At 46.4% G+C, this 18,126-nt stretch overlaps 1 protein-coding gene across 1 annotated transcript in view; it reads right to left on the reverse strand.

Moving 5' to 3' along the window:
* Window positions 1-18,126, reverse strand: part of GAB3 (GRB2 associated binding protein 3) — a gene marked incomplete at its 3' end in the record, with an annotated part of 76,406 nt that overhangs the window by 17,247 nt on the left and 41,033 nt on the right. Inside the window, exon 2 of the mRNA XM_081081840.1 lies at window positions 2,634-2,937. Within this exon, the coding sequence (XP_080937966.1) occupies window positions 2,634-2,937 (304 nt within the window). The remainder of the gene's footprint in view (window positions 1-2,633; window positions 2,938-18,126) is intronic.

Here is an 18,126-nt window from a genome sequence, read left to right on the forward strand (position 1 = left end):
TTTCTCAAGGAGCATACCATTCAGAAACTCCCAACGAAAAGCCTGCTTTTATTTCCCCCTTTGAACCAAGTTGGCAGGAGTTCAGAACTCTGGGCGCAGACTGACTCAGAACTGCCCGGGTTCAAGTCCAGGCTCTACTGTCTAGCTGTTGTGAACGTGGGCAAGTTAGCTTCCTGCTCTGAGTCTCCTTCTCTGTACAGTGGAGATGCAGAAGGGGTCTAGGATCAGACGAGCTGATGTGCAAAAGCATTTAACGGAGCTCCAGGCCAGTCTGCACAATGTGCTGACTGCCTGTGCCGCCGGAGACAGAAGCAAACACTATGTGTGAAAAGCCACAGAGAGCCCTCTGGGTGTGGTTCTCCCATGAAGAGGACTCTGCCCTTACATCCTTCTAAAAACGCAGGGGAGACACAGGGAATAAAAGAGGTCAGAGGGGGTTTCTGGCTTCCTCCAACTTCGGTGCCAGAGCTTTCCATTTCCTGCCTGGGGCCTTCCTCATTCCTGTTCCTCTTTGAATATTAGGACACATGTTATGTTTCTCTGTTTTAGGATAACTCCTGGATGAGGAAAGAGAGAGAGGAAACACATAATGTGACACACAAATATCTATCTACTAGTAGTTTGGGCTGAAGGTAGGGTGGAGAAGAGTGAGCGACAGGGCTGGAGGGAGTCTGCTTGCTCGCCACGTGAGAGTCCAGCCAGGGCGCATTCACTGCCACTCGCTAATAAGCTTCATCTGTTGCAGCAAGGATAAAGAGCTCGCCGTCACTTCATTTCCTTTTATCTGAGTGCTGTCGAAGCTCAACAATGTTCCTGAATAGCCTCACTTAATAAGCTTCCCTGGTTAATGAAAAAAAAAGGCCCTAGCTGGTTTGGCTCAGTGGCTAGAGCATCAACCTGTGGACTGAAGGATCCTGGGTTCCATTCCGGTCAAGGGCACGTGATGCCCAGGTTGCAGGCTTGAACCCCAGTGTGGGGCGTGGAAGAGGCAGCCGATCCATGATTCTCTCTCATCATGGATGTTTCTATCTCTCTCTGCCTCTCCCTTCCTCTCTGAAATCAATAAAAATATGTAAAAAAAAAAAAAAAAAAAAAAGAGGGGGGGAGACTTGGTCCTGAAGAAACACTTTCACATGCATGTTGCAGATACACCACCGCCACCTAGCGTTGAATATAGGTACTTCAGCGGCCGATACTAAGCACAAGGTGACAGTGGAAATGTTGAAGCAACTGTTGAGCAAGTTTTAGGAGTAAGGTTGTTGTCTACCAGACTAAGGGTACAAGAAATCAGATGGGCCTGGCCAGTGTGCTCAGTGGTTGAGCGTCAACCTATAAACTAGGAGGTCACAGTTTGATTCCCAGTCAGGGCACATGCCCGGGTTGTGGGATCAATCCCCAGTGTGGGACTTGCAGGAGGCAGCCAATCGATCATTCTCTCTCATCATGGATGTTTCTATCTCTCTCTGCCTCTCCCTTCCTCTCTGAAATCAATACAAATATTTTTTTAAAGAAATCAGATGGTTTGAGGGTCAGGGCATGCTGCTCGACACAAAACCCATAAAGGGGAGTGAATTATAATCCTAGGTGCATTCCACTTGATATATTACATAGAAAGGGCAGAGTGTGAGTGTGTGTGTGTGTGTGTGTGTGTGTGTGTGTGTGTGTGTGTAAGAGAGCATATATTACAGAGAAAGGGCAGTGAGTGTGTGTGTGTGTGTGTGTGTGTGTAAGAGAGCATATATTACATAGAAAGGGCAGTGAGTGTGTGAGTGTGTGTGTGTGTGTGTGTGTGTGTAAGAGAGTATATATTACATAGAAAGGGCAGTGAGTGTGTGAGTGTGTGTGTGTCTAAGAGACCATTAGAGAATAAAGAGAGAAGGAGAAAGAGCCTTCTGGGTCATTTGCTCCCACTGTCCAGAAATGGCCCAGAATTAACGTGGGACAAATTTCCCTTGCACAGACCTTGAGCCAACTGGAGATATGAGAAGTCTTCCCCTGCCTATGATAAGTAGCCAAGTTCTGCCTTTCTACCATCTAGCCCTAAGCAGTACAATAGGCAACAGAAAATCTTTTGGCAACAGGAATTCCAAAAGTTTCTGAAAGATGGTGGTACTTATATTTCTAAAGAATCAGCAGCAGCTGCAGCACAGGGAAAGTCAGCGCCCTACAGGACGTCCTCACCCTCGTTTTACTTTCACTGAATGCATTCTCTGTGGCTTATGGGAGCAAAGGCGCAGAGCGGCTTCGAAGCCATTGAAGTTGTCCATAATGCTCAGTGTGTGGTACATTTGGACCTGAAGTTAAAATCAGGTGAGCCCGGCCGGTGTGGCTCAGTGGTTGAGCGCTGACCCATGAACCTGGAGGTCACAGTTCGATTCCCGGTCAGGGCACATGTCCGGGTTGCGGGCTTGATCCCCAATGTGGGGCGTGCAGGAGGCAGCCGATCCATGATTCTCTCTCATCGTTGTTTCTAGCTCTCCCTCTCCCTTCCTCTCTGAAATCAATAAAAATATATTTTAAAAAATCAGGTGGAAGGGAGACATTTCTGGTACTGTACTTGGTGGGTGGCAACAGTTCTGATATAAATTAGCCGGCCACCCCTTCAGCACCAGGAACCCGGACTCTGCTCTCACCTGCACCATCCTCCAGGTGGCCGAGGTTGCAGACTTGGCTGATGCTGTGTACCCACACATGCATTTCTTCCTCGGTCTTGGCCACCAGATAGAACGTACGCGAAGTAGTCTTCACGATGAACACGAAGTTGTTCTGGAACTCCTTCCGCACGAAGCCAGGGCCCGCATGCTTCCACACCGCACACTCGCTGAGGTCTATCACACGAATGGGCTTGCTCGAGTGTTTGTTCCTGTAGTACTCCAACACGTCGGGGTTGCCACACATGCGGCCCCGCCGGAGGACAAACCAGCGCTTGCGCCAGGCCTGCAGAGAGGCAAGTCAACAAGGAGTTACTGGACCAATTGCCCTTGCTGCTCCCTCTGCCAAGAACCTATTTCATGGCAAGGACAGCAAAAGGAAGTCAGCCATTCGAACAATGCAACGCGAAGTCCACCCTGTTTGGATTCAAGGGGTAACTAGTGCGCCATCTTCAAGTCTGCTTTATTCTCTTGTTGTTGCTAATCATCACCTGTAGATATTTTCCCATTGCTTTTTAGAGAGAGTGGAAGGGAGTGGGAGAGACACAGAGAGAGAAACATCGATGTGGGCCCTAGCCAGTTTGGCTCAGTGGATAAAGCGGCCTGCGGGCTGAAGGGTCCCGGGTTCAATTCCAGTTAAGGGCACATGCCCGGGTTGCAGGCTCGATCCCTAGTAGGGGATGTGCAGGAGGCAGCCATCAATGATTCTCTCTCATCATTGATGTTTCTATCTCTCTCCCTCCTTTCCTCTCTGAAATCAATTAAAAAAATTTTTTTAAAGAAACATCGATGTGAGAGAGACACATTGGTTGCCTCCTGCACGGACCCTGAGGGGATTGGGGGATTGAGCTTTCAATGGAGGTACAAGCCCTTGACCGGAATCAAACCCATGACCTTTCAGTCTTCGGGCCCATGTTCTATCCACCGAGCCAAACCGGCTAGGTCTCAAGTCTGCTTTATTCAATAATGATAGGATGGGTCATTTGGGGGAGTGTAGTAATAGGATTCACACCCACAGGTTGAAGGACCAGAATTATACAATCAATGCAGCAAAGGCATGTGATATAAATGTATTTATGCTCATGCCCCAAAACACCTTATTAATGAAGAACAAAAAGGAAACTTTCTTATCATCCTCCATCTCAGGGGTGGGCAACCCCTGGCACGCATGCCAAACATGGCACACCAGTAACTTTTGCTGGCACGCGAAACCCTCTCTTATAATCTTCCATTTACAATTTTGTTCTTAATATCGGCTTTTTTATTTTTCAGATAAATTCAGTGTAGGTGCATCTTAGATAAATAAATAATTTTACATAACAAGTTATCTTAAAGACCATAGACATGGATTGACAAGAGAAGGGAAGAGCAATTTCTATGCCTCTGCCTTAACTCTCCCTGCCTTCCTAGATCCGACCAGTGTTTTGGTTTCATCCACATACACTTGTGAATCTCTGTTCTCAGTGATGAATTTTGTTAAGTCTCGTAATAGGAGTAGCCTGACGGATGAGAATAGTAGCTTGCGCATATCTCTGAAGGTCACGAAATATAAACCTGATGTAAAATCTCTGTCATCAATGATGCAGCAGCAAAAGTCCCACTGATAATATCAAACGGAGTCATCAAGTTTTCTGTTGGACTATCAGTGTACATGTATACATTAAAAAGTAAATGTATTTTTTGTCATCATATACTGTGTTTTTGTCACTCGAATGAATTTTATTATTTCTTCAAGGTTCTTCACATACGTACACCTTAAGAGATATCAAGTAGGCGTAACATGTTCTCAAAAAATTAGGGTTGGCACACAGAAGAACTCTGAGTCAGAGATTTTGCTGGTTTTGGCACGCACTCACAAAAAGGTTGCCCACCCCTGCTCTATCTCAACCCCAAAGCCAATATCATACATTAAAATCACATGCAAATCATGAGTGCTCGTCATTGTCAGTATTATCTGACATTGTTATATAACTTCTAAAGAATTGCTCAATCAAAAAAATCATACACATTGGAAAGGAGAAAGGATTACCATTATCTGAAGTTGATGGTTATCTTTCTGTAACATCCCCCAAGATGATTAAAATACAAAGAGTTCTAAGAGAATTAAGGAACATGTGGCTAGTTAGATTGCGTATGTGAGAAAACCATGTTCTAAGTCTTTTACCACAACCGCTTTAATCTCCAAAACTGTACTATAGGAGATATTCCCATTTTATGTCCGGGTTATGTCTGAGAAATTTGAGAGATGAACTAATGTGCCTAAGGTCACACAACTACGGTGCTGTGAGGAAAGGGTTTGAACTCAAGTGAGGGTCAATGGGTCAGTAATGAATGTGAAGTAAAAAAGTAGAGAGGGTGTGCAGCCAATTCTTTCGGATGTCTGACTATAAAGGGGAGATCTCTGGGGCCAAGGAATTATTTTTTAAACATGGAAGACATGCCCTAACCCGTTTGGCTCAATGGATAGAGCGTCAGCCTGCAGACTGAAGGGTCCCAGGTTGGATTCCAGTCAAGGGCATGTACCTTGGTTGTGGGCACATCCCCAGTAGGGGGTGTGTAGGAGGCAGCTGATCGATGTTTTTCTCTCATCGATATTTCTAACTCTCTATCCCGCTCCCTTCCTCTCTGTAAAAAAAATCAATAAAATATATTAAAAAATAAAACATGGAAGACACAAGCATTTCCCCCCCACGCCCCGCACCTAAATCACAGTGTCTCTCAACCACAGACTGACATGCACCACAGGACATCTGCAAACATATGAGTTTTGCTTGTCATAAAGGCCGGGAGTCAGGAATTGTCTGGCTTGAAACTATCAGTGCCCTGTTGAGAACCACTGTAACAATCGAAAGGAACTTTCCTTCGTGCAATAAAAATCTTAGAAAGGGTCCATCTTGAGATAAGATGATCCGGCAAAGCTTAGTACGTGCTCAAAAAAGGGCCCTGGCCAGTGTGGTTCAGTTGGTTAGACGTCAACCCCATGCATCAAAAGGTTGCTGGTTCACCCTAACCAGTTTGGCTCGATGGACAGAGCGTAGGCCTGCAGATTGAAGGGTCCCAGATTCAATTCTGACCAAGGGTACATGCCCGGGTTGTGGGCTTGATCCCAGTAGGGAGCATGCAGGAGGCAGCAGATCAATGATTCTCTCTCATCATTGATGTTTCTATCTTTCTCTCCCTCCTTCCTTCCTCTCTGAAATCAATAAAGAAATATATATATATTTTTTAAGCAAGGGCGGGGGGAAAAAAAGGACACATATGTAATACCCTTTGTAATACTTTAAGCAATAAAAAAAAAAAAAAAAAGATTGCTGGTTCCATTACCAGTCAAGGCACAAGCTCGGGTTGTGGGCTCGATCCCTGGTAGGGGGTGTGCAGGAGGCGGCCAATTGATGCTTTGCTCTCGCATCAATGTTTCTCTCTCCCCCTCTCCCTTCCTAAAAAAAAAATTAATAAAAATATTGGGGGGGGGGGAGAATGATGCTGCAAAGAAACCAGCACTGAGAGAATGGCAGACTGTTTTGCATGCCACTGGAGCTACTGAGGAGGAACTTAAGCCTCCTTGGCCCCCCACTCACCCTTGACCTAGAATGTTTGCTGCAGACAGTCCCAAGAAGATGTGCAAATTCCAACGGATAAATAGATAGCTACCTCTTGGGGTATGAGGCCTGGGGAAAGAGGTATTTGCAAGTGACCATAGCCATACTAATTTTGTTGTTGTTGTTAATCCTCACCCAAGGATATTTTTCCATTGATTTTTTTAGCGAGTGGAAGAGAGAGGGAAGAGAAACACATCGATTGGCTGCCTCCTGCACCTGCCCCGACCAGGAATCAAACCCGGGACCCTTGGGTCTGCAGGCCAATGCTCTATCCACTGAGCCAAACTGGAGAGGGCCATAGCCACACCATTCTGAGGAGTCCTCAGTATCTGTAAACTTCCGTGCTGTCTCCTGGAGGCAGGGAGAAAGAAGTGAGGATGTTCCTCGAGTCCCTTATCTTTTCTGTTAGGTGCCCTTTGCCCAGTGGCTGCCACCTGGCCAGCCTGTGGCCAGCACGTGGCTTGCTCTCTGTGGGAGAGAATGGGGCACAGACCAGGGTAACGGGCTGATGGGCCGACGGGCCGACAGCAGGGCTTTCTTCCATTGGAGGGGCCCGATGTTGCAGTTGGCAAATGCAAGTGGAGAGATTTATGCTCTGTGGTTTGCGCTTCTGTGCAGTGGTATGTGTGACAGCAGGAAGTGCGGGGTTCTGCCAGGAGGCATGGTGACCACTGGGACAGGAAGTCCTTTATATCTCTAGCTGATGCCTGACACATTTATAAGCCCACCAGCTTTGACCAAGAGACCAGGGGGAAAGAAAAAGCCACCGTGTGGAGTATTCTCAGCTCCCTCCCTGCCCAGGAAACAAGATCTGAGGCAGCAGAGAATCTGATAAAGCACCCACGAGGGGAAGGCCCATGGGCACAAAGTACCTGCAGTTATGCCTCAGAATAAAAAGCCCTTTTGAGCCTGTGGCAGGGGGCGCCCATCAGAAGGAGGGCAGTTGGGTTGTTCCATGTCGGGTTGGGCCAGGGAGGGGAAAGCAGTGCCTGGCAGGTGAGGCCTGGCTTGGTTCTGCCATGATGGACAGTATAAAGCTCTGAGGAGGTGCTTGGCCACTCAGAAGACAGACAAAGCAGTGTGATAAAGTTCTTTTATTTGTTTTGTTTCAATTTTTTTTTAAAAAAAATTGATTTTTGTTCATCTTCAACCAAGTATATTTTTCCATTGATTTTTTTTTTTTTTGAGAGAGAGAGCGTGGAAGGGAGGAGGAGAGACAGAGGGAGAGACACGTCGATGTGAGAGACACACATCGATTGGTTGGCTCCCTAGGGATTGAGCCTGCAATGAAGGTAAGTGCCCTTGACCAGAATCGAACCCAGGACTCTTCAGTCCTCGGGCTGATGCTCTATCCACTGAGCCAAACCAGCTAGGGCAGTTCTTGTTTTGGAAATGGGAGGAATAACAGTATGTGTGTATGCTCCTGGGAGTAATCCAGGAGGGAGAGCAAAATGAATGCTACACTAAATCCCTGTACCAAAAACATGGCATTGAATGGAGTGGAGGAAAGGAGCGTCAGAGTCCCTGTGAGGTTTGGAGTGAGGGAGACGAGACAGGTGGGCAGTGCCTGAGGTAAACAGGAGCAGAAGGCCTTGTCCTGGTGTCCCCTGTGAAGATGGTCTTCCCTGTGACAATGTGGGCCCAAAGAAGGCGCCTTGGGGACGAAAGAATGGCACATATGCCTGCTAAGGAAAGTTTTCATGGGGAGCCTGGGCTACCCCAAACTTCCCCAAGGCCACTTTGGTAGGGATACGTGAAGAGGAGGGGGTTAGAACTATGAAATGGGCCTGGCCGGTGTAGCTCAGTGGTTGAGCATCAACCTATGAACCAGGAGGCCACAGTTCGATTCCTGGTCAGGGGCACATGCCTGGGTTGTGGGCTGGATCCCTACTGTGGGGCGTGCAGGAGGCAGCCGATCCATGATTCTCTCATCATTGATGTTTCTCTCTCTGTCTCTCTCTCTCTCTCTCTCTCTCTCTCTCTCTCTCTCTCTCTCTCTTTCTCCCTTCCTCTCTGAAACCAATTAAAAATAGATTTAAAAAAGAAGAAATATGAAATGGGTGGATTCATAGGGGTGTCAACCAGGAGAGGTGGGCATGCAAAGAGGAGAATGACATGGACAAGTCTGGTTTTCACTCATTCATTCAACAAGCACCTGTAACTAGGCCACTAACATGCTGGACACGGTGCAGAGGCTGAGCAAACGGAGGTGAGCAAGCCACAGGCCCTGTCACAGCCTTGTGGGCAGCAGGGGAAGTGGGCAGATGGATAAACAGACAATTGCAGTCAGTGAGATAAGCGCTACGATAGGGAAAGCCAAAATGCTATGGCAACACACAGAGAGGCATCGCTATCAGATCGGTGGGTCTAGGAAAGCTTCCAGAGGAAACGATGGCTGAGTTAAGACTGAAAAAGGGGCTGAGGGCAGAGCGGCTGTAAGTGCAGGGAGTTCAGTAGAGCCGGGAGGCAAGCAGAGCAGAAAGGAAAAAGAACTGTCACACCAGTCACCTGAGTAGGATGCGGCATAATGTTCATGCTAAATCAGGCAAAACGCATCAGCATGCTCTCCCTCAGGTTTTTAAATCTCTACCTAAGAGTTGTAATTACGCAAAAGCAGAAATGATGCATTCTTGGAACTCTCTGTTAAGTAAGTGGAGGCAGAGGGTACCCCCAGTCCTGTCCCATCGGGCTTATCAGCTTCTGGAAGTGAGAGACATGTGACAAGGGCCCCTGAAAGCAGTCATCCATGCCAAAATGAAGCTCTTGCCAATGAAACAGTGCCACAGGAAGTTATCAAAGAAGAGTCACATCAAGCCTGGCAGGTGTGGCTCAGTGGTTGAGCCATGAACCAAAAGGTCACTGGTTTGATTCCTGGTCGGGGCATGTGCCCAGGTTGCAGGCTGGATCCCCAGTGTGGGGTTGTGCAGGAGGCAGCCAATCAATGATTCTCATCACTGATGTTTCTCTCTCTCTCCCTCTCCCATTCCTCTCTGAAATCAATAATATATATATATATATATATAAAATATATATATATATAATATATATACACACACACACACATACATAGGCCCAGGCAACTGTTACGACAGAACAACCAGCACGACTGGTCGCTATGACACACACTGACCACCAGGGGGCAGACGCTCAACACAGGAAAAGCGCCCTAGTGGTCAGTGTGCTCCCACAGTGGGAGTGCCACTCAGCCAGAAGCTGGGCTCATGGCTGGCAAGCGCAGTGGCAGTGGCGGGTGCCTCTCCTGCCTCCATGGCAGCATTAAGGAGCGGCAAGCCAAGTGGTAAGGAGCGAGCAGGCAGGCAGTAAGGAGCAAGGGGTCCTGGATTGTGAGAGGGTCGTCCGATTGCCAGGCTGAGGGGACCGCCCCCCACCCCCCACCCGCATGCACAAATTTTGTGCATCAGGCCTCTAGTATTTTTTTTTAAAAAAAGAAGACATACTACTTAACAAAAGGAAGATAAACAACCCAATCAAAAAATGGGCAACAGACCTAAATAGATACTTTTCGAAAGAAGACAGAAGGAAGGCCAAGAGACATATGAAAACATGCTCAAAATCACTAATTATCCAAGAGATGCAAATCAAAACAATGCAGTACCATCTCACACCTGTCAGACTGGCTATCATCAACAAATCAACAAACGACAAGTGCTGGAGAGGATGTGGAGAAAAAGGAACCCTCGTGCACTGCTGGTGGGAATGCAGACTGGTGCAGCCACTATGGAAGACAGTATGGAGTTTCCTCAAAAAGGTAAAAATGGAATTCCCATTTGACCCAGTGATCCCACTTCTAGGAATATATCCCAAGAAACCAGAAACACCAATCAGAAAGGATATATGCACCCCTATGTTCATAGCAGCACAATTCACCATAGCTAAAATCTGGAAACAGCCTACATGCCCATCAGCAGATGAGTGGATTAGAAAACTGTGGTACATCTACACGATGGAATACTATGCTGCTGTAAAAAAGAAGGGATTCTTACCATTTGCAACGGCATGGATGGAACTGGAGAGCATTATGCTAAGTGAAATAAGCCAGTCAGAGAAAGATATCACACGATCTCACTCATTTATGGAATATAATGAACAACATAAACTGATGAAGAAAAACAGAAACAGTGAAGCATCAATCAGACTGTCAAACCTCAGAGGGAAGGCAGGGGAGGGTGGGGGTAAAGGGGAGAGATCAACCAAAGGACTTGTATGCAAGCATATAGGCCTAACCAATGGACACAGACACCAGGGGGGTGAGGGCATGAGTGGGGGGATGGGGAGTAATGTGGGGATAAGGACACATGTGTAATACCTTAATCAATAAAGAAATTTTAAAAAATAAAAATAAAATAAATAATAATAATAAAATAAAAAGAAGAGTCACATCAAAAGGACAGAGGAGCTGACCTGAAGAAGTTCCCACTGGCCAAAGACAATTTGAGCTTTAATAAGTATGATGATAGTGGCTTAAAAATCAACAAATATGTTTAAATCCTTGAGTTCTCATGATATTACAAAAGAAAAAAAGAACTTGTCATCGTCAGAGGTGGTGAGGGGACCACTTCATTATCTTGCAAACTGCTAAGTAAGGGGCAAGAAGTGAGCATTAGCCTGCCTTTCCCAGATAAGCCATCCCACTGAGCAGATGAAGGGAAATAGCTTCTTTTTTAAAAAAATATATTTTATTGATTTTATACAGAGAGGAAGGGAGAGGGGTAGAGTTAGAAACATCAATCAGCTGCCTGCTGCACACCTCCCACTGGGGATGTGCCCATAACCAAGGTACATGCCCTTGACCGGAATCGAACCTGGGACCTTTCAGTTTGCAGGCCGACGCTCTATCCACTGAGCCAAACCGGTCAGGGCAGGAAATACCTTATAAATGTCTTCTAATAATGGAAACAAATAGTAGAACTAGAGTACCGCCATTTTGTTATGGACAGTGAATGAATAGGTATAAATACTAAGCATCAACAGTGGCCAACCCAGGAAGAGAAACAAGGAGACACTTTGTACCTTCAACAGCCTGGCATGAGGCAAAAGCCAGATTGAGGGAAATTCTGCAGGCCAAAGGCCCAGGTTCTTCAGCAGATAAATAATAAGAAAAAGGACAAGAAGTGGGAAATCTATGGATTGCTTGACACTTAAATGATGTAACAAAAATGTTTCTGTGTGGCCCGGCCGGCACTGACCTATGAACCAGGAGGTCACGGCTCCATTCCCATCAGGGCACATGCCCGGGACATGGGCTCGATCCCCAGTGGGGGGCGTGCAGGAGGCAGCTGAACAAAGATTCTCTCTCATCATTGATGTTTCTATTTCCCTCTCCCTCTCCCTTCCTTTCTAAAATCAATAAGAATATATTTAAAAATTTTTCCATGTCCTCTAGATAAATTATAGTGTATAGACGATGCCCATTTGAGTGATAAAAACATAAAAATGCAAAGAGATTTTTATGTGTTGGGAATAACAGTTATGGGGAGAAGGAGGAGGTTGTGATGGAGATGGGGCACATGGAGGGGCTTCGGTAGTGGGTGGCAAAGTTATTTTTCAAATGGTTGCTGCTTCCAAGGGGGCTCACCCAATAGTCATTTGCTGAGCCATACATTTTTATTTTTATGTTTTTTAATATATTTTATTGATTTTTTACAGAGAGGAAGGGTGAGGGATAGAGAGCTAGAAACATCAATGAGAGAGAAACATCGACCAGCTGCCTCCTGCACACCTCCCAATGGGGATGTGCCCACAACCAAGGCACATGCCCTTGACCAGAATCGAACCTGGGACCCTTCAGTCCGCAGGCCGATGCTCTATCCACTGAGCCAAACCGGCTAGGGCAGCCATACATTTTTAAAGTGTGGTTTGTCCTATCTATATTTTCTTTTATGATAAAAAGGATTTTTTTTTTATATATTTTTATTGCTTTCAGAGAGGAAAGGAAAGGGAGAGAGAATCATTGATTGGCTGCCTCTTGCACAGCCCACCCTGGGGATCAAGCCCACAATCCGGGCACATGCCCTGACAAGGAATTGAACCTGGGACCTGTCAGTCTGCAGGCTGATGCTCTATCCACTAAACCAAACTGGCTAGGGCATAAAAGGGATTTCAAAACAATTCCTCCGGAGAGGATATATTCATGGATTCATTCAATAAACAGTTTCTGAGTCCTAGCCTGTTTGGCTCAGTGGATAGAGCATCGGCTTGCAGACTGAACGTTCCGGATTCGATTCCAGTCAAGGGTGCATACCTCGGCTGCAGGCTCAATGCGTGTGGGAGGCAACCAATCGATGTGTCTCTCTCACATCAATGTGTCTCTCTCTCTGGCTCTCTACCTCCCTTCCACTCTCTCTAAAAATCAATGGGAAAATAGCCTCTGGTGAGGATTTTAAAGAAACAAACCGCAGTTACTGAGTGTGCACTATGTGCCACGCAGTGTGCACAAAAGAAGGGTGCTGGGTCATCAGGGGATCGGTAAACTCACAGAGGGCGCGAGGACCTGAGAGCTGCGGTCTTCTGCCCGGGAGATGTTTACATTTTACAAGTGCAGGACTGCAGGCTTCCACAGCTGCACGGACTCCACCTTCTCCCCTTGGGCCTCCGCTGCTGGGCCGCTGAAGAGCAGCTTGGGAAGCCAAGATGGAAAAGGGTGAGGTCAACAGTTCAGGAGAGACTGCGAAGATGAGCATATCCTGGGCCAAGAGGATCTAGAAAGCAGAATCCGCGTGCAAACAAGCGCCCACAGTTATGACTCAGAGAAAGAATACAAGGGGGGGGGGGGGGGGCGGGGGCTGAATGGAAAGTCAGGAGACCTGCATTTGAATTTTGATTCTACTTCATTTCTTTATTTATTTTTTAATATATTTTATTGGTTTTTTACAGAGAGGAAGGGAGAGGGAGAGAGAGTTAGAAACATCGATGAGAGAGAAACATCGACCACCTGCCTCCTGCACACCCCCCACTGGGGATGTGCCCGCAACCCAGGTACATGCCCTTGACCGGAGTCGAACCTGGGACCTTTGAGTCCGCAGGCCGACGCTCTATCCACTGATCCACTAAGCCAAACCGGTCAGGGCGATTTTTTAAATATGTTTTTATTGATTCCAGAGAGAGGAAGGGAGAGGGAGAGAGAGAAACATCCATGATGAGAGAGAATCATTGATCGGCTGCCTCCTGCATGCCCCTGACTGGGGATGGAGCCCAAAACCCAGGCATGTGCTCTTGACCAGGAATAGAACCAAGACCTCCTGGTTCATAGGTCGATGCTCAACCACTGAGCCACGCCAGGCGGGCAGATTCTACTTTAGACTTCCGGGGTGACCTTGAACAATTAACTTGACTGCTGTTCCAAATAACAATCCTGCCATTTGTAAATGAAGATAATAAACCTTGTCCAGCCTCCCTTTTGGTGTCATTGCAGTGAACTAGTGAGAATGGATAGCAAAACGTTATTGATTTGAAAGCAAGTTATAAAATGACAATTGGATTGTTGGCCCCCAGGGCACAAGGCACCGCTGCCCGGCAGAAGCTGCTTCTGTCCGTTTCCTCATGGGGCACTGATGGACTCCGAGGGCTTTTCCAGCTCTGACCATCGGAAGCTCAGTTTCCCTGCCACAGCCACCAAGCTGAGTCATTATCACCCACCAGTCTCATCTCCAACAACAAAAACCTGCAATATCCTGCAACCTCGTGGCGAGGTATTCCTGCTCCTTTCTAAAATAAAAACTCCTCCAAGGAAGGTATATATAGGTTTGTTTTTTATGGAATTCTTAGAGGAATAACTGAATGCCATCCTCCTGACAGTAAAAGGTATGTGTTGTCCTTCTCTTAAACCAATCCAACTTGCAGATTTCACCATTTTCTTTTTTTTTTAAAATATATTTTATTGATTTTTTTACAGAGAGGAAGGGAGAGAGAGATAGAGTTAGAAACATCGATCAGCTGCCTCCTGCACATCTCCCACTGGGGATGTGCCTGCAACCCAGGTACATGCCCTTGACCGGAATCGAACCTGGGACCTTTCAGTCCGCAGGCCGACGCTCTAGCCACTGAGCCAAACCGGTTTCGGCGATTTCACCATTTTCTTGATCAAGAGTGGCCCACCAGCCCTAGCCGGTTTGGCTCAGTGGATAGAGCATTGGTCCGCGGACTGAAGGGTCCCGGGTTTGATTCCGGTCAAGGGCACATGCCTGGGTTGCGGGCTTGATCCCCAGTAGTGGGTGTGCAGGAGGCAGACGATCAATGATTCTTGCTCATCATTGATGTTTCTATTTCTCTCTCCCTCCCCCTTCCTCTCTGAAATCAATAAAAATAAATTTAAAACAAAACAAACAAAAAATAAAAACTAGACCAAATTTATAAAACAACTATTTTCAGACACTGGGCGGCAGTCAGCGCAGGGCTGTGGTAGGAATAAGAAGAGAAATAAAAGAGGGGAAGCCTGCCCTAGCCGATTTGGCTCAGTGGATAGAGTGTCAACCTGTGGACTAAATGGTCCCAGGTTCGATTCTGGACAACGGCACATGTCCAGATTGCGGGCTCGATCCCCAGTGGAGAGCATGCAGGAGGCAGCCAATCAATGCTTCTCTTACATCATTGATGTTTCTATCTCTCTCTCCCTCTTCCTTCCTCTCTGAAATTAATTAAAAAATAGATTTTTTTAAAAAAAAGAGGGGGAAGCCCCTATGACCATCCTGGCTTTCAGCTGTAGTCACATTTCAAGACTGTAGTGCCAGGAGAGCATCCCAAACGGAGCGTGGCAGTCTTGCCGAGTGTAGAAGACAGAGATCAGAATTCTGGATAGTTGAAGCGGCTGAAATCTGTCAAACAAAATACTAGAAAGGAGGGAGCTATTTAAAGCAAGAGCTCCCGAAATCTACATAGGAATTCCCCCATGAGAGACTTTGGCTGAATAGTAACATGCCCTTGTAGGGTGAAACCCCATGAAGGGAATCCAAAAACAACTACTGGGGTGGGGTGGGGTGGGGTGGGAGGGAACAGGCAGAGATTAACTGAAAAACATGACCCATGGACACAGACAATAGCATGGGGAAGCCCTGGGGTGGGACGGGGGTTGGGTGGTGGGTGGCAAAAAAGGGAGAAAATGGGCCGAAACCGGTTTGGCTCAGTGGATAGAGCGTCGGCCTGCGGACTGAAAGGTCCCAGGTTCGATTCCGGTCAAGGGCATGTACCTGGGTTGTGGGCACATCCTCAGGGGGTGTGCAGGAGGCAGCTGATTGATGTTTCTCTCTCATCGATGTTTCTAACTCTCTATCCCTCTCCCTTCCTCTCTGTAAGAAATCAATAAAATATATTAACAAAAAAAAGGGAGAAAATGGGAGACCTCTGTAATACTATCGATAATTTTAAACGTAACTTAAAAAATCAAGCAACTACTGAAGTGTAATTTAAAAAATAATTTAAAAAAACAAACAAGCAACTACTGAAGACTCAAATTGAATAACTGCTGGAGCTCACACAGGGCTGGGAGAGTTCTGACCAGCTAGCGAGAAGAAATCTGGGACATTCAGCAGAGACTCTGAACTAGCCCTAGAGTATGGCTACTCTAGACCAACCCTAAGAAAGCTTAAAAAGCAGCCTTGGAGTGACTGAGCTGATCCTAAAGTTACTAAACATAGTTTAAATCTTTTTTTTTAATTTTTTAAAAAATATATTTTTTATTGATTTTGTTACAGAGGAAGGGAGAGGGATAGAGAGTTAGAAACAACGATGAGAGAGAAACATCGATCAGCTGCCTCCTGCACATCTCCTACTGGGGATGTGCCCGAAACCAAGCTACATGCCCTTGACTGGAATCAAACCTGGGACCCTTCAGTCCGCAGGCCGACGCTCTATCCACTGAGCCAAACCGGTTAGGGCAGTTTAAATCTTTTTAATGGGAGATAACAAAGTCCAGACATATAACAGTATAATATTGACAATGTAAAACACCCCAAAAATATTGCTAAAACTGTAAAGAGGCAGGGAAATGTGGCTCATAATCAGGAGAAACAACAGTCAATAGACAGAGACCTAAAAATGACAGAGATGATGGAATTAGCAGACACAAATTTTATTTATTTTTATTGATTTCAGAGGGAGGGAGAGGGGGAGGGAGAGAGAGATGGAAAACATCAATGATGAGAGAGAATCATTGATTGGCTGCCTCCTGCAGGCCCCACACTGGGGATCGAGCCTGCAACCCCAGGCATGAGCCCTTGACTAGAATCAAACCCGTGACCCTTGAGTCCACAGGCTGATGCTCTATCCACTGAGCCAAACCAGCTAGCGCAGCAGACAAGAATTTTAAAACAGCTATTGTATGTTTGAGATTTAAAGGAAAACATGTACATAATTAGGAGAGAATTGGAAGAGCTAGACAAGAACAAAATGGAACTTGTGGAAGTAAAAAAATATAATATCTGAACTGAAATAAAAAATCACTGCATGGGCATAAGAACATATTAGACACTGAAGAGGGGTTAAGTGAACCTGAAGCACAGAAAGAAAGAGCTGGGGGAGAAATGAACAGAATTATCCAGGGAGCTGCTAAAAATGCACACCCCTGAACCTCACTTCTAGGTAGCCTAATTTATCAGGCCTGATTTGGGGCCCAGGAATGTGCATTTTAACATGCATCTCTGCAGACTGTCATGCATAAAGGCAGCCCCATTTTCAGGCCAAGGATGGGGGGGGTGGAGGAAGTAATATAATACATATAACTCTAAACCACGATCTCAAGGTGCACCATTTCAGCAGTGAATTCCTAACCTTTGGTGGGCTGTGAACCGCTTAGTGAACATAATGAAATACACAGACCATCTCTCATCAGAAACATGTGCATGCACACAAGCACACATACACACACACACATATACACACAGAGTTCTGGACTGCCTTTCCTTATTGAACTCGCTTAATGGCCTCATCAAATCCTTAACTGTCAATCTATTTGATTATGATTGACAAAATCATGTTTCCAACCCAGATCTTTCCCAGAAACTTCAGACACATAGAACCACCCATCTGACATCTCCACTTACATCTTTTTTTTTAAAATATATTTTATTGATTTTTTACAGAGAGAAAGGGAGAGAGATAGAGAGTTAGAAACATCGATGAGAGAGAAACATCGATCAGCTGCCTCCTGCACATCTCCCACTGGGGATATGCCCGCAACCCAGGCACATGCCCTTGACCGGAATCGAACCTGGGACCCTTCAGTCCGCAGGCCGACGCTCTATCCACTGAGCCAAACCGGTTTCGGCTCCACTTACATCTTAAGTGGCCTCTCAAAGTTAACATGCCCCAAACTAAACCCTTGATCTCATGCCCCTTCAGCCTACTCCTCCTTCAAGCCTTCCAACAATATCTCAGCCAATGGTGCCACCATTCATCCATGTTCGAAATCCAAACCTTGGCGTGATCATTGCTCCCCCTTTCCACATCCAAACCATTTGCAAGTTCTGTTGCACATGGGTAATTGAACCTGCTTCTCATTTGCCCATTCACTCCCAACTCCCCCATAAATTCATTCTCAATAGAGAAGTCAGATACCTTTCAACAGCATAGTCCGTGGTCGGCAAACCGTGGCTCGCGAGCCACATGCGGCTCTTTGGCCCCTTGAGTGAGGCTCTTCCACAAAATACCACATGCGGGCGCGCACGTACAGTGCGATTGAAACTTCATGGTCCATGCGCAGAAGTCGGTATTTTGTGGAAGAGCCGGTATTTTGTGAAGAGCCACACTCAAGGGGCCAAAGAGCCGCATGCGGCTCGCGAGCCGCGGTTTGCCGAGCCGCAGTTTGCCGACCACTAGCATAGGTCATGTTGCTCCATTGATTAGCCCCTTCCAAAGGCTTCCTA

This window comes from Myotis nattereri (assembly GCF_964212035.1).
Source record: "Myotis nattereri genome assembly, chromosome: X".
Lineage (NCBI taxonomy): Eukaryota > Metazoa > Chordata > Mammalia > Chiroptera > Vespertilionidae > Myotis > Myotis nattereri.